This window comes from Maniola hyperantus, chromosome 16 (genome assembly GCF_902806685.2).
Source record: "Maniola hyperantus chromosome 16, iAphHyp1.2, whole genome shotgun sequence".
Lineage (NCBI taxonomy): Eukaryota > Metazoa > Arthropoda > Insecta > Lepidoptera > Nymphalidae > Maniola > Maniola hyperantus.
The window spans coordinates 9,844,860-9,865,416 of NC_048551.1; the positions used below are offsets into that span (position 1 = coordinate 9,844,860).

A 20,557-nucleotide genomic window follows, 5' to 3' on the forward strand; every position below is an offset into this window, starting at 1 on the left:
ACCCTGCGGCTGCGGTTCCGGCGATGCAGCGCGGTCGACCGCGTCCTGCGCCGCCGCGGCCGCTGCGGCTGCTTCGGCGGCTTCACGCTCTTGCCTCTCCCTTTCCGCAGCCTCGGCGGCTTCTTGACGTCGCTTCATCTCTTTCACCTCAAACTGAATAGATAGAGACAGCAAATTAAAACTATGCTTGTATTTTAATTGCGTTGCTGAGTCGTTGCAACAGCAAATGTATTGTTAATGAGGCTATCAGGCTGTAATAGCTTGAAATAGTTTTGTTTGCCCATAATATTACGCTTACAAACCGAGAAAGTACTCGCCATATTTGCTTTACTGTCAACTGTCATGTTAAAAGTACGGCTTAGTACGGTAAACGTACTTTTGACATGACAGTTGACACATAGAGCAAATATAACTAGTCCTTTCTCAGATTGTACGCATAATACAAAATTTTGTTTATTTACAGGAGCTAGACATAGCATAGGCAAATATTTTTTACCAAAAGTCCACTCTCTGCTGTGTTTCGACATAATTTTCACATTTCACTCAGCTTGAGGTTATTCTTTCGGACGCTATATCTGCTGGAGGCTAGACGCAGCGGCGATAGTAACCAATGTACGCCAAGCCTATATACTGCGATTCCGAATAAAAAGCATAACTAAACGCAAGCTTCGAAACATTTCAAGCATGATGCTAACATACAAAGCGCATGCTATAAACCAACAGCCAAACTTACTCTATCCAAGTAGTTATAGTACCATTCACCTTCCGGAAACAATAAGCTTCGTGTTTGGGACAGGAGTAGAAGGGACGAGGACAAAGGCACAGATTTCACGTCTTTGCCCAGATCATTAACTACCTTCGAGCTACTTGTTAAACCAGGTAATGATAGCACGGCAACTTCGCTCTTATGTTCACTGTCACTAGATTTCTTTCTCCATGACAATCTTTTTATTAACCCCTTTATACTGGATCTAGAAGATGTTTCACTGTGACGTCTTAATAACGACACATTTGGAGTAACTTGTTGATAAGATAATCTTTCCCATAATATAAAATCTATGCAAGACAATCTATCGTTTCTTTGCTCATTTTCAAGGGTGTATTCAAAGAAAACTGAACTGTATATCTCTGGAGATAAAGGCGCTTTTAGAGGCGTCGTTGGCGGGCTACTGTTTTCGGATATAGTTGATAAGCTATTGCTTGTTACGACTGGCCATAAATATGAATCATTTTTTTGTAACGGTACTTGAGAATAATTAATTTGCATATTTCTTTTTCTCGCAAACTTTTCTGGAAGTTTAAATTTCTCGGTTGTGTTAATGATTTCGTAAACTACGTCTCCTACAGGGCGGGTATCGTATGAGCTATGTTCAGGAAAGGATTTGTGCTTGTGCAAGGGAGAAAACTTTTTCGAGGGAGGTGGGGGTTGTAATATGAAGGATGATTCGTCAAAATTATCCCAAGGTTGTTCAGTGGGCCATAGTGTTGCTGCATTCTTTTCAAGCTGATAGTGGATTAAAGAAAAATGAAATTATAAAGAAAACCAACACCACAAATACTAAGCAAGACAACCAAGCAAATTAAAGAAAAGTTAGGGTCAAGGCATATTGCGGGAGAATCAAAGCGACGACGAGACGTTAACTGAAATGAACTCTCAATTATTTTTTTCTGCTTCACACGTACATTACGTTGAAGATAAAACTCACTTTAATATTTCAGAAGGGACGAATTGCTTCGCTTTGACCGCAATGTGCCTTGAGCCTTCATAGATAAAGATAGATTGCATACAACAGAAGACAGCTTATTACTGTAAATATACACCAAACCACGCAGTATGATGAAAATATTATATAATTATTGATACAATTTTTCGGTGCGAATAAAAAATACACGCATTCAACTACGCCTCTATACACTCCAGGCGTCGACACGAGCTTCACTTACCGTAGTGAGTCTTTGGAGCGCGCTGAATCGATCCTCTTGCGCCGCAGCAGACTTCTCAAAGGCCTCGTGCTTCTTGATGAGGCTCTCCACCTCGTCGATGGTGTGGCCCAGCTCCTGCGACATGAGGTACGGCTCCTGCGCTATCAGCCACGCCTCGGCCACCGCCGCGTCGCGCGCGAACTGGTACACCTCCAGGACTGGACAAGACAATTCACGGTTTTACTTTAATATTTGGGAGAATGCTATGGCCTATATGGTGAGGGCCGTATATATTTCCTAATATTGCCATTCCTTCATGAACCTCATTTATTACAACGTGTTATTAGAACAACGTAAAGACTGCCTACAATCACTACTCCTATTATAAATGCGAAAGGTTTGTCCTTCAATCACGTCGCAACGGATCGACGTGATTCTTTGCATGGGTATAGTTTAAGACCTGAAAAATAACTGGTGCAACCCTAAAACTGATATCTATAGTGCGCACTTTGACTTTGCTCAGACTTAAGACACTGTTAAAACGAGACAGCGTTATACCGCTAGCATAAATCTGTCTCGTTTTAACTGACACTTAAGTCTAAGCAAAGTCAATGTGCGCTCTATAGATTTCACCCTTAGTTCTACGAGGGAATAAAAGGACTCCATCATCAAAACGAACTGTTTATCTCAGTCTTTACTCACTAAGCTGCAAGTTCTCCCAGCGCTCCTCCCAGCGGCGAAGCAGCGCGTTCCTCTGGTTGGTGAGCTGCAGCAGCTTGTCGCGGATGTCGGGCGACGCGTAGTGCTGTCGCGCCAGCAGCTCGCGGCCTAAGCTGATGCAAGCTGTGAAGTTGTCTTCCCGCGTCTCGATCTCCGCCTTAAGCGATTGGTGGTTGTTCATTAATAGCTCCACGCCGCTTACGTCCCTGTAATGAACAATTTATATTCATAAAACTGGAGAGCACCTTCGTACACCCTTCGTATAGACTATCTCGATACACATACTAGTAGCGCGTTTTTGCTTGTAACTGGTATGCTTTTTCTGCGAGTAACAAGCATGTGTATCACCGGCTTAAACCAAAGTAGGGATAGTACCTAGATATACCATGATATAATCTTTAAACCTGTCTGTTTATTTATTTTTCGTCGAACTATGAAATTTTTTATATCTGTAGAACTTACTGGGCCACTTTATTGTGACCTCGGCCGCTACTTCGCTTATTTCTTTCCGTAGTTCATACACCGTCCATCCCACACCCACGTCATGTCATGGCACCTTGACTCTTACTCATACTCTCTACTCTTACTTACATCTACTTTAGTTCAACTGTCACTCACCGAGGTTTCTCTCCAGTGTTCATGGATCGCACAACGTCGTCCATCCACAAGGTGAGGTCCCGCACCATGTTGAGGAACCGGTACAGATGGTCCGCATCTTCCAACTTGGCGCGTCTAGCAGCACAAGCGGCCTGCAGCGCTCGCCAAGCCTCGGCCACTTCCGCCTCGCGTCGTGTGATCTCGGCTGCCTTGTCGCCCGCGTATGACGCGCCTAGGCGAGCGCATTCCGCACTTATCGCCTCGACCTGAACAAATGGTGGTATGATTTCATCATCAAAATCATGATCAACCCATCGACGGCCTTTTACTAAGGACATGTCTCCTCTCAGAATGAGTAGGTTTTTCTAGAGTAGGTACAGTGAGAACATACATGATTTTTCTTCTTTTTACATGACTGAAAATTTGACAACGGCATACGACCACAATTTTTTTAAATCTTTATTTCGGTAATTTTAATATTTGAAGAAAATCTAACCCAACAAAATTTGAAAACAAAGCAAAATTCTCATATGTGGCTTGCATGATGTACAAAACATACAATAGAAGCTGAAAAGCTAAAAATTACTTAAAAAGGTCAACAGAATTTTATTTGACGACATTAACGCTAAGCTTCTGACCTGTTGTTGCAAAGTGCTCAAATCCTGCATGAAGTTGTGGTGCTTCCGTTGGAGTACACCAACACTGATGGCGTCTCGGCCCAGCTCTTCGCTGACGCCGCGTGCCTTTTCGTTGACGCGCTGCAGAGTGTCCTTGCAGTCGTGGAAGTATTTGTGTAGCTCTCGCGACGCTGCCAACATCTGAATAACGACATAACTTATACAAAACTGTAACACTAAAGACCATATTTCAAATTTTGAAGAACACCCATAATAGACCAGCTATCATCTGGTCGGAGACCGTTCCGCTGTCGTCACTCCAAAACACGTCAACCATCGATTCAAATGATATGACTTGCCGACTGAAAATTACTTCTCATCTAACCTGTGTTCTGGTATCAATAAGTTCCAGCAGGTCTTGCCAAGTTTCGCGCAGACCCTCCTTCCACTGCGCAATGATGGCGTTGTCGGAGTGGCCCATGGCGATCATCTGGTCAGCGATCCTTTCTGCTGTCGCCACTCTCTCTGCGCCCACTGATTGTGTTTCTCGCGCAAACTCCTTGAATCTCTCCCATAATAACTGCAAAAATTCCAATGCATTTTAAAATAATACTGGTACTGATTCTGAACACAACTAAATTTTAGAGTCTTCGCATCCTCTTCTTTCTAATGTAATATGAAAAGGACAGACACAGTTTGACAGTTTTAAATTTAATTTAGTGCTGTCAAACCGCGTGACTTTAACTGCCAATCGCGAGCCTATTGTTTAAATTCGTAGCGTGCACTAAAATTTAGTCTTTAAATGTAAAATTCATGTTCCGTCCCGTTTTAGCGATATTCAAAAGTAAAAGAGGCTGATACTCTAAATTTAGTTTAGAAAAAGACAACGGAGTCGGCGCAACTGTAATTTTGATGCAATAAAATGAAACTATGAATTTTGACTACCAATCTGTCTTTAAACGAATTTAAGATATTAGCACACTAGCTGTCAACATATTAACATATACCTCAAATCGGGGGTCTAGAAACTTGAGTTTTGCAAGTAGATTTTTTCTATAACAAGTAATAATTTTCAGAAATTGCACCCAAACAAAGCTGGGGCGGGCCAGCTAGTTTAAGATTGATTGTATTGATGGAAAATAACAAAGTCAAAATTCAGATTGATCGCCGATACTTTTGGTTAAAGTAATATAGCAAAGAAATCATCTCAGTAGAAATTTTAGCTTGGAGTTTCTAATTTACATCAATTCCATCCGTTATGTCCAGCTGTGAGGAAATGGAGTTACTAAAATCACTTACTGTGACATGATCGTAATCCTGTCCCAACTCCTGGGAACTGGCGACCAGCTCCCGTTCAGTGATCCACTGCTCCAAGTCGTCAACTTCCCGTGAGAGTTGGAACAGCCGCAGTGCCTCGTCCAGTTTGGCGCGCCTCTCGCCCGCCAGGTCTTTGAGACCCGCATACAGTTTGTCCACTTGGGACTGCTTTACGGAGATCTGTTCACTGTTGAAAAATAATCATGATTATTTTGAATAACGACAAATAAAAACAATTTTCTTTGTAGAGATATATTATTTAACCAATGTTTTTTTGATTAAAAGAATATTAGCCATGATAATCATTACTAATATTCCCCTTTCCCCACCAACTAAGCGTAAAACTTGTGCTAGGAGTAGGTATGACAATAGTGCAACGGGTGGGGGTTTAAAGTTTGAGCCTCCGGCCTTTCGGATTTTAGTCTGCCTCCTTTAACGTTTACAATGATATTAGTTGTACACAAAACATTAGTGTTTGTTTGTTAGTGTGTGTTTCGTGTGTAGACTGTAGTGTATGTGTTGTTAAGCTAAAATAAGGTCATCTTTATTACAATTTTTATTGAAAAAAGGTCAACACTATTTTTAGTCCTGTATACTCCCAGTTAGGAAACAACACTTCATATGATTTTTCATTCAAAAAAATTTGGTTGACCTGTAGAGGTTTTCTAAGGTGCATTATTCATTTTATCCCCCGAAATTCCGACTGTAAAAAACAACTAAAATGACTATGCTTTAAACTCGTTACCTCAGAGGGTGTTCCTCACTCGTCAGTTGCCGCACCGTCTCGCCCAGTTGGCGGATGGTCTGCGCATAGTCGTCCACGGCCTGCTCCAGTATCTCGTGCTTCTTCATAAGGTTCTGCGCGGAGATCTCGTCCTTGCCTCGATCTTCCACCATCATGTATAGCTCCTGTTCGCTCATCCACGCCTCGGCCTCATTCGCGTCGAATAGGTACTGTTGAGCCTTCTCCCATTGGGCCAGATTATTTTTACGTTGTTCGATGGCATCTACAGAGACATTTAAGTATTATTGTAAAAAAACAACAAATCTACTCTCGGATAAGACTTACTTTACGTTAATGAAATCGCCCTTAGAAATAATTTCTATTAAAGAAATGAAAATTGTTTCAAAATCTTACCTTTAAGTTCTCGCCACCGCGCGGTAAGTTCTTCAATAAGCCGTTTAAATTCGGGCGCATCCTCGTGCCCCTCGTCAATCAGCTTCTGTCCGTTGGAGATCACCGTCAGTATCCTCGGCTCGTGGTTGTCAGTCTCCGTTTTCAACGATTGGTTCTTCTTCTGCAGCATCTGTACATTGAACAACGAGTTGCCGTAATCAGTGCTGGTTGCTAGCGGCATCTTCTCGTGGATCCATAGCTTCTCATCCTCGACATCGCGACGGAATTGGAATGCTTCCTTCTTCTTCGCCAAGTGACGTTGACGATCTAACAGAGGCGCTTTTAGTTGCTCGAAACGTTGTTCCACAGACTTCTTTTTCTCTTTGATTTCCTCCATCTTATCTGGTACGGTCTTTTGCAGGTACTCCGCTTGGGTTTCAAGTTCGGTGACCTGCTTCGCCTTCACGGCCATCTGAGTCTCTATCATTTGTTGCTTCTGCATGAGAATGTTAACAGATGCTAGATCAGTGCCGGTGTCTGTGTTTTCGATCTGCTTCTCGAGCTCGTTCATCCACGAGTCGATGTCGTCGCAAGTCTGGTGGAGGAGGACCTCACGGTTGGCGTCGAAGAGACGCTCGCCCTTATCTTTGGTCGCCGTCTGAAGGTTTTCGAACTGGTCTTGAAGCTCGTGCATTTTGGGCGAGATGACTTCAACGAACTCTGGTTTTTGTCTCATAAGTTCTTCAGCCGCGTTTTGGACGGCGAAGAGGCGTTCCTTATTGGCCGCGATTTCAGCTTCGAATGCTTGATGGCGCGTCCATTTGGAATGGATGGTTTTGGCGGAGCGATATGTGTCGTCTTGGGCAGTGACGTTCTTCTCTTGCACCCATTCGCCGAGCTCGTCACAATCCTGGAGGAATTGGTGCAGTTGCAGTTGGTCTTGCAATTTCTCCATCTGCTGTAATGCCTTCTCCCTGTTCAAGTCTCGTCGTCCTCGAATGCTTTCAGCCTTGCGTTGGATCTTATCGGCGTCGAAATGTCTCTCCTCAACGAGGCGGTTAGCGAACTGTACGACCGAGTTGATCTTGTCGTCGTTAGCCTCCATGGTGGTGAGGAAGGCTTCGTGTTCCTTGATCATGTTTTCGGCTTGTTCTAAGTTCGCTGGAGGCTCGGTTTTGGCAAGCCTATGAATAAAAACAAAAAACAACATGATTAGGAATGTCTTGGCCGATAAGCATAAAAATTAATTCCAATCTGTTTAGACTCTACAGCCCTTTGAAAACTTCGATAATTTTGTGATAGTTTTCGTAAGTTTGGATATTATGGCGTCAAAAGAAACGTTTTACGAAGGAGAGTTAGAGTACGGAATTATCCTCTCCTCACCTGTGTTCCTGGTGCGACAGCAGCACCTCAGCCTGGCGCGCGTCACGCTGCAGCAGCTGCAGCTCGAGGCTCTGCGTCAGCAGCTGCTGGCGGTTCTCCCACATCTGCTGCAGCTCCGCCCAACCCTCGCGCAGCGCCTTCAAGCGCTCGCGCAGGAACATATACTGAGGGTCGTCTTGCGTTGATGGCTCCTGAGAGATTTGACCAAATGTGAATAAAGAGCATTTTAAAATAATCAAACCTGATACAGGTCTGAAAAGCTCCTAGACTTAGTAAATGTAATTAGTTGACGCAATATAATATCTACAATCCACGATCAAAAACTGCTTTGTGACATTTGAGATAAAAGATTTGCACTAAGATGTAGATTAATTCAGATTGTGCGTAGTTTTTGGCGTTCATATATTTATCATAGAAAGGTGAAAGTTTGACATTATAAAAATCATTTATCGCCATCAATAATATTATCATCAATTTATCTTATTTAATGTGATTTGTCAGCTACGAAAAAATACATAATATTATAAACTTACGGCAGTTATCTTCTCTCCATACTCCATCATCTTGGCATATTCGTCCTTGTAGTTGTCAATCTCCTCCTTGATGGTTTGATGTTGCGATAACAGCTTCTCTGCCTCTGGCAAGCTTGCTGGTATATCTGTAGAAACAATAAGCTTAGAAGTATATCTATTAAATTACAATACAATGAAGCTTTCGTTTAATAAAGCTGTTATAGCCTAGTGGTTAGGACGTCCGCCTTCTAATCGGAGGTAGAGAGTTCGATCCTGGGCACGCACCTCTAACTTTTCGGAGATGTGTGCGTTTTAAGTAATTAAATGTCACTTGCTTTAACGGTGAAGGAAAACATCCTGAGGAAACCTGCATACCTGAGAGTTCTCCAAAATATTCTTAAACGTGTGTGAAGTCTACCAATCTGCACATGGCCAGCGTGGTAGACTATGGCCAAAAACCCTTCTCACTCTGAGAGGAGACCCGTGCTCTGTAGTGAGTCAGCGAAGGGTTGATCATGATCATGATGAAACTTCATAATAAATTATATCCTTGATTACCAACAGTAACATTAATAAAGCATTACCGACTACAGTTATTGCAATTCACTAAGGCGCGTGATCTTTTCTGGTGGTTGCGTCATATACATAGTCCATGTAAGCGTAAGTTTGGGTGCCTGTCGGACCAATCAGTTGCGAGCGAGCGCTCGCTAACGCACACATTTACTTTACCTTACGTATACTCAGTGGCGTGCAGGTCATAGAGGCATAAATGCACTGCTTACCCCAGTTGTAATAGTTCAATGCATATTTTTCATTATGACCTGCCAGTAAACAAGTTCCTACCTAACTAATGCCTACCCTGGCTTCAAACTCTGTGCACGCCACTGCGTATACTGATACGATTTAAACACAATCATGAGCCACACACCCTCGTGAATTGCAAGAAATATACTAAAATACAGTGTATTTTCACGAAAAACTCGTGAGCGTGCCTACCACAAGCCAAAGTTAGCCTGAGCACGGACGCCACTGTTTAAAAAAAAATTTAAATGTGTACCCATCACTACCCATATTATAAATGTGAAAGTGTTTGTTTGTTGGTTTATTGGTTTGTCCGTCAATCACGTCGCAACAGAGCAACGAATTGACGTAATTTTTTTGCATGGCCATAGTCAGAGACCTGGAGAGTGACATAGGCTGCTTTTTATCCCGGAAAATGCCTCAAGGAGTTCCCACAGGATTTTTAAAAATCTACATCCCATGCGTACGAAGTCGCGGGCGTCAGCTAGTCGATAATATAACTGTCATTAAGGTATTCTTACCCTCGGAAGCGACATCTGTCTGCGTCTTGGTGAGCCAGGCTTGGAAGTGGTCCACTGAGCGTAAGAACCGGTGCAGGTCTCCTGCCTCTTCCAACTTCGAATCGCGCTCTTTCAGCTGTAGACAAAACCATCTTTTTAGTTTAATGTTTATATTAGCTTCTCCGCAACCAAAATGTGCCCAAGTTAGATAACAACATGGGGTTATTGAAGGGGAGGACCAACAAATTCCTATATGACGTGTTGTCGGTCTCAATGACAGGGACAATGCTCTACAAATCTGCTATCTGCTTCTAAATTTCGATGTACATTACTTTCAGCCGCGTACTGTACACTCAAGAATACATAGTTACTCACCATTTGCGTGAGCTGATCCCAGTTGTCGGTGATGGTGTGGATCCTCTCGCGGATGAGGCGCGCCTCATCAGGATGCTCGTCCTCGATCGCGCTGGCCTCGTTCTCCAGGGAAGTGATACGCGCCTGGATGGCGGCCAAGTCACGCTCCATACCCGATAGACGACGTTGTAGGGTCATAACACCTAGGAAAACACATTTTTGTCCAAAAATATTCTTTATTAAATCGATGAGGCAAACGATGCAAAATTATCGACGACACGGACTCGGATGGCCGAAGGCCAAGTGGGGGTACGGGCCTTAACTTACCCGGGTAGGGCGCGGGGTAATCGTGTTACTCCGGTATTGCTCTTGTAGAGCCCGTCATCTTAGCTTAGAGCACAGTGGCTAGTGGGCTTCCACTCAAGGGAAGCTTCCTATTAATGCCCCCCCCCCTCCCCTCCTTCGCCTCATACCCCGATTGCTATCTCAACCGGTCGCGGACTATACCTAGGTTATAACCCATGAGAAACTAAAGTTAGGCATGGTTATCTCATTACTTCCCTTTTTAAGTTTCGAAACTTTGATTTCGTTGATTTTGATATATCGATCAATTGACTTCGAAGAAATAAGACTAACTATAAACTTAAATTCTGCAAAATATATTTCTGAGATAGTCGATTAGCTCACCATTCAAATCCATCTCGAGGTTGTCTGTCTGTTGCAAGATGCGTTTCTTGTCCTCGATCCATGATACAGTCTCGCGGCACTCGATGTAGAACGTCTGCACGCCTTGCGCGGACTTCAGTTCGTCTTTCTTGCCTTCCGCCTGTTACATAACCATGTCATTTATTATTTTGGAAGATTATATAGCTGCGTATTAGCAAATTAAAACAACTGATGAAAAATTTACAAGTCTGCTGATCAATTACCCATCAAGACCGACACGATTTGTTGTCGTGAAATGTAACGTCATTTCCGATAGTTTAAAACCTCGTATGTACAGTTTTGTTATTTATTGCGACTTACGATCTATTCGTCGTTCAGCCTAAGCTCCTAGTGTAATTTTTCAAGTTAACAAACCTGACACCGGAGTTAGATAATCTGGCATGGACTTGAGAAGATGGTACTCTCTATATAAAATGGCAGATTTACTTTACCGCCGATATCACGTTTGTTAACTTCAAACCTTACATTAAGAGCCCTGAAGTGCCAATCGAAAAGTATCGGCAAGGTAGTCTCAATAGATTTTTTGTATTGGCAAATAATACTGCAAAGACGTTTAAATAAACAGTGACTTATTGCTACGTAATAAAGTGCAATTCAGCTCGCACGGGCTAAAGATACGCCTCTCTTTCTATAACGTAAACTCTTTATATCTCTTTCTCTAATGAGATCGTAAGGAATCGGCAGCCGCCGGTGGCTCGCGCCTCTCTAGGTATATTTCTTGAGTCAGGTAACCAAGTGAGCCCTGCCTGACATTGCTCAATCTGAAATGAGAAATCGGGTCCAAAAATCTTCCCCAATACAAACCTGTCTGAAAGTACATACCTTATCCCTCAGCGTACTCCAAGCGTTGTTGAGCGCGGCCTGGCGCTCCTGTATGGCGGGCGCCTGCGGGTGCTCCACGTGGATCAGTTGCCGAGCCAACTGGTTCACCACGGCCACACGAGATGCGTTCGCGTTCATCTCCTTATCAAAACCATCGTATCTAGAATAAGAATGATAAATTAATGATAAATAAAATTAAATTAATAAAATTAAAGAAGAATTAAATACATTAAATATAACCGAGTATGTGCTAATCAAACTCGTGTACCTAGGCAAGGTGCATATAATTATTTATTGGTTCGTCTGTCACAAAAACAAAATAATCTAGTTGAATAATTTGTTCCTTCAATTTGGCAAAAGTATCAAACATTTGCCAAAGGATATGTTCAATGAAGGAACGAATTCAAAACCAAAAATATTGCAATCATCTGAGTGGGATTCGAGCTTCTTGTGACATCTTGGAGGAATACGCAACTCTCTGCCGGCTGCTCTGTGAACAGTTAGACAATGAATTGATAACCTTCTCCTTTTTTGGAAGTTGGTTAAAGTCCCTCCCTTTGTGTTCAAGCTTGTAGTTCAACGCATTTACCTGTGCTTCATAATCTCAACATCGTCGATATCCTTAGGTGGCAGCATAGTATCGAGCATCCTATCCTTCTCAGCGATCCATTGGTCGGCAGCATCAGCTTCGGCCAGCAGCTTGAAGAGCGACAGCGCGTCCAACAGACGCTGCTTGCGAAGACGCGCCAACTCGGCCAGTTCACCGTGTCGCGCGTCAATTGCGGCGAGTCTCTCACGCACTTCGCCACTGTTTGCGTCTTCGGGACTCAGTTCGCTTGCCTGATTACAAAACAATTTGTTATCGATGATTTAAGTCGTGTAAAGTCTGCCAATCCGCACTGGTCTAGCGTGACAGAATATAGCCTAACTATTCTCATTCTGAGAGGAGATCCGTACTCAGTAGTGAGCCGGCGATGAGTTGATTATCATGATGATGATGATGATGATTATGACACGTACACATTGTTACACTGTGAGTGGCGCTCAGTTCGGACCGCGTTGCGGTTTACGTCACGCACACAAATGCGTTAACACTTATCGGTACACTCACTACTACAACCAGGCTGACCGGTCATCGTGAAACAGAATATCTATATCTTCTATAGAAGTCGTTGGCATGTATAGTATGTGACAGGTTGAAATGGAAACAATCGGGGACGGAAACGTCCCGCATACCCGCACAGCCCCCGCGCTAACCCAGTGCGGGCGAGCGTGGGTGACGCGCCTCATACCTCGATTGCCATCTCAACCTGTTGCGGGTACTGTACCTGTTGTTTGAGCTGCTGGATGACGTTGGCGTACTGCTTGAGTTCATCGGTGACGTCCTTGTGCTTCTTCAGCAGGCTCTGCACTTGCGACTCGTCCACGCCCGTGTCCTCCGATGACACCAATCTAACAGTAAATCACGACATTGTTTTTAATATGAGTATACAATGTGCCCAGTCATAAAGTACACAAACGAAAGGACATGAAACTAGGCTCTCATCGATAATTTTTTTTTAAACGAAAATCATGATTATTGCTGTATTATACTAAACTAGCTTATGCGACTTCGTCCGCGTGGACTACATATAAACCCCTATTTCATCCCCTTAGGGGTTGAATTTTCAAAAATCCTTTCTTAGCGGATGCCTACGTCATAATAGCTATCTGCATGCCAAATTTCAGCCCGATCCGTCCAGTAGTTTGAGCTGTGCGTTGATAGATCAGTCAGTCAGTCAGTCAGTTATCTTTTCCTTTTATATATTTAAGATTATTGTAGTATTTTTTCAATTAGAGTGATTTTATTCCGAAAAACCGGCCCTGTAACCGTAATTTTTTATTGCTGTTTGTTAATCTACATCTAATTATGATTATTTTTGTGTTTATTTCAACTCAATAACCCTTATAGTTTGTAAGTTGGTTAAAGTACGCGGCCAAAAGTGATCTTTAGAAGGAGACAGCAAAGTAGAGCACTGTGATCCGTTGAAACCGACAAAGCGTCATATGGGTATGAGTGACAGAGACAACGCGATGTCCGTCACTTTCGCCCGCGTACTGTACATAAATAGCACATGCATAGGGAGCACAGATATGTCCAGATTTGCAACTAGCGTGGCCCCCTCAGTCCCTCTCGCTCAAGCAGATTTTCTTGTCTTCATTACTTGTGAAATGTCATTCCTTCTACACTTCACGTTGTTTGTCAAATACTCGCGTACAAATACATTTTGACAAACAAAAAAAAGTGGCCCCGGTGATAAGGACAAAGCATAATCGTTTTTTCACGTTCTAACAAGAGCTTGAATGCATTTAGCTATCTCGCTCTAACAGTAAGTGTCACAATAGGGCTACTTCTAACAGTCCTTATTCTGAGATAAGGAGAAACAAAGAGCCTAGTTGCACGTCCTTTTGCTTATGCACTTTACGACTGGGCACATTGTAGAAATTGTTCATGAATGGAGGTGTTACTTTTAAATCTAGTTTGTATTTTTGAAGACATACCTGAGCGTGTCAAGCATCCAGTTGTCGATATCGTCCGCATCGGCGAACAGTTGATGGTACCGCACGGCCGCGTCCAGGCGGTTCTTGCGCAGAGACACCACGTCCAGCAGGTGGTTCCACTGAGACAGGATGTCGCGGAGACGGTCCTGTGGGGGCATAACTGTTACTTTCCACTTCCAATGGATACAGGGGATCCACACTGCAAAGTTGCCAAACAGTGGTACTGATTCTGAGCACAACTAAATTTTAGAGTGTTTGCATCCTCTTCTTACTAACGCAATATGAAAAGGACAGATATAGTTTGGACAGTTTTACATTTAATTCAGAGCTGTCAATCCTCGTGACTTTAGCTACCAGTCGCGAGCCTATTGTTTAAATTTGTAGGGTGTACTAAAATTTAGAGTCTTTAAATGTAAATTTCATTTTTTAGCAATATTAAAGAGAAAGAGATGCATATACTCTAATTTTATTTATATTTCAATTATTTTTATTTTATTTATAATTTTATTGACTTCTGTAATAATATAGGTACATTTTGCCTGAAATAAAGAACATTATTATTATTATTATTATTTTAGGTTAGAGAAAGACATCAGAATCAGCGCCAGTGTTGATTTTAATTTGACATTGGCTAGACCTCTTGTGGCGCCCTCTGAGATCAGTTTTGCCCGTCGATCCCGTCAGTTCCATCTTTTGTATTCCTAACCAGTAGTAGATTCATTTGACGATTCAAAACTACTTGTTTATGTGAATTTAAAAAAAAAGTATATCAAGATAATTACCTGAATCCTATCGGCGCCGAAGTGTCCCTGTGAGATAAGCTCGTCGCCCACCGCCGCCACGCGCATGAGCTGCGGCTCGTGGGCTTCCACGTCCGCTTCCAGCGCCTTGTGCTTCGAGATGAGGAGGTACACTGAATACAAAAGAAACCGTTACTATAACTTAGTAATAAGCATGCACGACGTTTATCAAAGCTAATAGCACGCACCGTTACTTTTTCCGAAGATTTATACTTGGAATTCGAATTGCGCCATCAATACGAGCTCATAGGCGTGTGGAACTATACCTTGTTTAAGCAGTCGAGCTAATATAGGGCGCTCTCTCTTGCACAATTGTATAGAAGTGAAAAGGATGCACTATGATCGTGATTGGTCAATGGGTTTCACCACTCCTTAAAAAATAAGGGTGATTTTACATTGCACACTATAATACCTTAAAGATCGCTAGCTTTTCAGCAGCCTCCTTTTTACCACCAATGTATACACCAACCACCATTTACTTTTTACATATAAGTAGACATACTTTTAACATTTAACTAACGTCGGTTTTTTTCTTTTTTCGAATGCCAAATTACTGATGAAAGAAAGAGAGAAATCGATGTTTAACTAGTAACTACTCACCCGCTAGCCAACGTTTATAAGTAAAGCCGTTATTTACTAGAATCTTACCGGTAGTGAGATCATGGCCGATGTCGTCCACGGACACGATCTGCTCCTTCTCCTTGATCCAGTTCTCTTCATCAGCCATGTCCCAGTAGAACTGCCACAGCTTGCGACTGTCTTCCAGGCGCTTTCTGTGCAAACAAACAGTGATAACATTATTAATTGTTAACGATTTTGTGTTGATAATAATAAAAGTGTAATTTATTACCTATCTATACTCTATACTATATAATATTATAAAGAGGTAATGTCGTTAAGTTTGTTTGTAGGGGGTAATCTTTGGAACTACTGAACCGATTTAAAAAATTCTTTCACCAGTAGAAAGCTACATTATTCCTGAGTGACATAGGCTATACGGAATCTTTAAAAACCTAAATCCACGCGGGCGAAGCCGGGGGGATCAGCTAGTTTTAAATAAAACATTTGTTTCGATTTGATTTGAATCCTGTGGCCACCAGATGCAGCAGCACTTTTTTGACTGGAATTGAAGTGACATCCCCAGGGTATACGATGTGTTTCCTAAATATTATAGGCTACTGATGATGATGATATTACCTGCGTTATTATCCCAAGACTCCAACCATTATGTGATTCATAGAAAGGGGTCACGAATTTCAGGAATGAGGAATACGACGCAGTTAGACAGAGGTTTACCTGCGCTCCACAGCAAGGTGCACCAACTCAGCGTACGCGTTCTCGAGTTGCTGAATGCGTTCCACGGTGATGGCGGGGTCGCAGGGTCGGTAGCCGCCCTCTTCTTGCTCCAAGAACCGCTGCGAGTGACCCACTACCACCTGTAGATCAACAAATTGGTTTAACAAACAATTTCGCCTGCGTGATTGATCGCCAATAATTCTTCAGGTGCGGCGATCTATCAAGTCTAATGCATCGAGTTAGTACTTGGACAGAGCCATTCCAAAGGTGGCAGCAGTACTCCATGCCAGACCTAACCTGAGCCTGGTAAAGAGTAAGGCGTTCTTTTGGAGTGAAGTATATCGCTTCACCTTGTTCACGATACTAAGTTTTAGTTATAGAGCATAAGCGGCGACCTAGGCTATCTCAAGCAATGCCCAGACCGCTTGGTCCAAGGCCAAAACTTCGGTTTTGAGGCCAATCTCATCGCCTCGTCAACTGATAGACGTGCACTGCAGGCATAAGTCTCTTGTAGGGACACTCACAGTCCACACGTCGCGGTCATGCACCGCTTGTACCCAGCGGATCCCCGCGATTCTTTTCACCTAGTGGAGAATTTGCAAATGATGAGCTTTTCGTTGCGAGGTCCGCATTCAAAAAGCTTGGTATCCCTACGTGTCCCATTTGCCTGTTATCCATATTAATTTTGTAAATTCGAAACTATGTCTGTTTATCTATTATTTTTGACGCGCAACTGCATAATGGATCTTAACGAAATTCAGCAAAGGGATGGGAAAGGGATCCTGGAAATGGGCATATTATAATTTTTATCCTGAAAAATCTGCTGGTTAAGTTATCAACCTATTGAGTAATATATTTTTAGTATTCAATTTACCTTGACTCTTTCTCCTAACACGTTGATATCTGCTTCAACCAGTGCGTGTTTCTGCAGAAGGTCTTCTACGCCCATCAGATGTTTGCCGTAGTCGTCCGTTAGCAGACGCATCTTGATCTCTTCCATAGAGTCCAGGATGTACAGCATTTCCTTGGTGAAAAACAAAACTAATTATTAAAAACTTTTCACCCGCAACATCGTCCGCGTAGACTACACAAGTTTCAAACCCCTATTTTATCCCCTTAGAGGTTGTATTTTCAAAAATCCTTTCTTAGGAGATGTCTATGTCATAATACCTATCTTTGTGCCAAAATTTCAGCCCGATCCGTTCATTAGTTTTAGCTGTGCTTGATAGATCAGTCAGTCAGTCAGTCAGTCACCTTTTCCTTATATATATATATTGAGATAAGACATTTTGGCGAAGTGCTTTGTGCTCGGTGTGGCACTACTGAAAGCCACAAAGCAAAATAAGAAGAAGAAGTAGATAAGACATTATTTAAAATATAAAATACACTATTGCTAAAATGGCTACCGACAAAAGGAAATCGAAACAGCCGATCTAGTTGAGGTTGGGATCTCGCCATCTTCTGTAATGAAGGAACGACCGGAGGGAGAAAGAGAGATTAAAATTACCTGGAAGTTCTGTTGCAGATGAAGCGATAGCTCGAGGCGGGCGCGGCGGGCGCGCAGCAGCTCCAGCAGGTAGGCCCACAGCCGCAACACATTGTCGCGCCGCGCGCACACGCGCTCGATGTCGTGGTAACTACGACAAACAAACAAAAAAGTTTCAACATCAATTTCAGTCGTTTTAAAAGGACTTCGGGAGTTTTTAACACCCGACGCAAAACAAAATTTATCGTTATCGTCATCATCAACCGATAGGTCATAGAGCCGATAAGTCTCGTCTAGAGACTTTCACTCCAATGTCTTGCACCCCCTAGATCCAGCGGCTCCCTGTGACTCGATCGATGTCGTCTGTCCACCTTGTGGGGGGTCTTCCAACTTTGATTTTCAGTGCGAGGTCGCCATTCGAGCACCTTGGGACTATAGGATTTTCGAACATTGCTACTTCAGCTTAGCAATCCGCTGATTTAATAAACTACCTCCAGGATTACGGGTATTACCCCTCCAACGATTTAAGAAGGATCTTTTTAAGTGGCTTATAGATAAATGTTTTTATTCAATCAATGAAATGTTGGCACAGTAGGTTAAGTTGACTATTATAATATATAATATATAGAATTAAACTTGACTTAGATTGTAAAAATAATTAAAATTTAATGAATTTAACTATGCTAATAATTATTAGAATTTTATTAATTGTGTTATAATAGAAAAAATTTTGCATGCCAGAAATGGCCGATTACATTGATTCTTACTTACCTTAAAAACTAACTACCATTGTGACATGTATTCTAGCAAAATAAAGGATTTATGATTTATGATTTATTTATGATTTATGATTTATGAGCTATGTCAGTTACTCTGGTTCTGCTATGGATCTCCTCATTTCTGATTTGATCACTCTTTGGGTCTCTCCATCGCCCAATGAGTGACTTCTTTCTTGCTTTCTTATGATACTAATGATACGTAAAATCAGTACCCTTATTATAAATGCGAATGTGTGTTTGTTTGTCGGTTTATTGGTTTGTCCTTCAATCACATAGCAACGGAGCAACGGATTGACGCGACTTTTTGCATGGGTATAGTCAAAGACCTGGAGAGTGACAAAGGATACTTTTTATCCCGGAAAACCAAAGAGTTCCCACGGGATTGTTAAAAACCTAAATCGTACGAATACGTAGCGTACGAAGTCGCGGGCATCAGCTAGTAGTGTTATAAGTTTGTCCAACAGTGGACGCATACTATAGAAGTAAGAAACAATCACTAACCGTTCAGCCTGTAGCTCGGAACAAACAGCGACCACAGCCTGCACTCTCTCTTCATACGCAAAGATGTCAGTCTCGATCGCCTCATGTTTCTTGGCCGCCGCTTCTACAGCTGCCAGGTCGAAGCCGAAGTTGTCCTGGCTCACTAGCCGCTGGTTCTCCGACAGCCACGTTTCACGCATTTGCGCTTTGCGGTTGAATCTGCAAATAATAAATCACATTAAAAAAATGCTCAACGACCAGGCGACCCGATAAGCGGGAGGTTCTGGGTTCTGCCACTAGGTATTACTTACCACTTACCACCAGATGAGATCGCAGTCAAGGGCTAACTTGTAATGAAATAAAAATGGCCAAGTGCAAATCAATCAGAACATAACCAGTGGCTTCCGTAGCCATAGTTACTAAAACCTTTGGTTTAAAAATAAAATACTACTAAAAATTTCTTTTCTTGAATCAATTTTCATGTTCAGGAGCCTTTGGTATTTAGGCTTTCAGTTAAAAATAAAGAATTACATATTTGAGGATTTTTGGAGATTCCATTAATTTTTTTTTTAAATTCCACTCGAGCGAAGCCGCAGCAGATCCGCAAATAAATTCTAGTGGGAAGTACAAGAACTCACCTAGCAGCAAGCTGTTCCAACTTCTCCTGACGGATAAGTTCCTCCCTCAGAGCAAGTTCGCGCTCGTGCTCGGACTTCTCCAGGCGCTCCCAGGCGCGGTTGATGTCGTGGATCATGCGCCCCTCGCGCGGCGTGTAGGGCTTCTGGTTGGCCGCGCGCATTCGCGACTGCAGCGTGAACAGCAGGACTTCCAGGTTGCCTTTCTCGACGAACCTAGATGATAGTTATTCGTTAAACCACATTATTTTTTGTTAATGAGAAATCTGAAATTTGTTCAGAATTAGTTTCTAATCGATTGCATATTTTTTTGTTACATTTTGACATTTTATACCAAAACTGTATTAAATTTCATTAAGTGGAATATACATCTTTTTTTACGTACGCGGTTGGTCGGCACTTGGTGACTATGGCTTTTCGGGGACCACGAGCTATCAAGACTAGCTTATAATTTACTTTGTTACATTTTCATTATTTATTTTTGAGAAAAAAATCCTAACTTTTTAGATGAAAAAATGTTTTTAAATGTGTTTTTAATAACAATAATATCAATATATACAAGGGTTGTTTCAAAGTTCTACGAATTTAAATTATATTATAGACCATCGCCCAGTTCCAACATTTCACCATATATTCCAGTTATAATCTGTACCGCGCCCCAATTCGAAACCATGTTTGAAGACTATTCGAGGCACTGTCCAAAGCAAATGTCGCAAATCAGATTAGAAAATATAACTAATTCTTACTTGGGAGGTTTTTCAACAGTGCGGTAGTTTGCAAATTGTATGAGCTGTTGACGTACTCCTTCCAGAGAGTTCGCGAATGTTCTGTCACCCAGGGCTTCAATTGTATGCTCGATCCATTGCAGAAGATCGCTAGAAATAAAATATATAGCTTTAAAACATGAATATTACTTTTTTAAATCAAGACACTTCAATCTCATGAAGGTCGCCAAGGGCAAAACGTATGCTTTAATTGTGTATATTTTTCGCACTAGATAACGGTCTGCAACTTTTATCTTCTCGTGTCGCACTTGCAAGCTCAAACACCACCCTTTGCCCAAACATGTTTCCTAAAAACATTCGAAATTCAATTCCAAAAATATGTTCAAAAAACTTTCGAAATTTAATTCTAAAACATAGTTTCGTTTG

The 20,557-nt window shown here is 42.2% G+C and overlaps 1 protein-coding gene across 11 annotated transcripts in view; it reads right to left on the reverse strand.

The window, feature by feature from the left end:
* beta-Spec (spectrin beta chain) overlaps positions 1–20,557 on the reverse strand; it is a 73,895-nt gene that overhangs the window by 11,964 nt on the left and 41,374 nt on the right. For all 11 annotated transcript variants that reach the window (XM_069503816.1, XM_034976814.2, XM_069503817.1 and 8 more), the window contains 26 exons: positions 20,153–20,281; positions 19,410–19,622; positions 18,793–18,990; positions 17,534–17,663; positions 16,901–17,050; positions 16,027–16,166; positions 15,379–15,503; positions 14,713–14,843; positions 13,931–14,076; positions 12,718–12,841; positions 11,979–12,229; positions 11,390–11,549; positions 10,529–10,667; positions 9,863–10,044; positions 9,509–9,623; positions 8,208–8,332; positions 7,675–7,865; positions 6,313–7,475; positions 5,920–6,181; positions 5,157–5,361; positions 4,243–4,437; positions 3,879–4,058; positions 3,262–3,506; positions 2,626–2,849; positions 1,945–2,141; positions 3–153 (listed from right to left, as the gene is read on the reverse strand). In XM_069503816.1, coding sequence (XP_069359917.1) covers positions 3–153; positions 1,945–2,141; positions 2,626–2,849; positions 3,262–3,506; positions 3,879–4,058; positions 4,243–4,437; positions 5,157–5,361; positions 5,920–6,181; positions 6,313–7,475; positions 7,675–7,865; positions 8,208–8,332; positions 9,509–9,623; positions 9,863–10,044; positions 10,529–10,667; positions 11,390–11,549; positions 11,979–12,229; positions 12,718–12,841; positions 13,931–14,076; positions 14,713–14,843; positions 15,379–15,503; positions 16,027–16,166; positions 16,901–17,050; positions 17,534–17,663; positions 18,793–18,990; positions 19,410–19,622; positions 20,153–20,281 — 5,471 coding nt within the window. The remainder of the gene's footprint in view (positions 1–2; positions 154–1,944; positions 2,142–2,625; positions 2,850–3,261; positions 3,507–3,878; positions 4,059–4,242; positions 4,438–5,156; positions 5,362–5,919; positions 6,182–6,312; positions 7,476–7,674; positions 7,866–8,207; positions 8,333–9,508; positions 9,624–9,862; positions 10,045–10,528; positions 10,668–11,389; positions 11,550–11,978; positions 12,230–12,717; positions 12,842–13,930; positions 14,077–14,712; positions 14,844–15,378; positions 15,504–16,026; positions 16,167–16,900; positions 17,051–17,533; positions 17,664–18,792; positions 18,991–19,409; positions 19,623–20,152; positions 20,282–20,557) is intronic.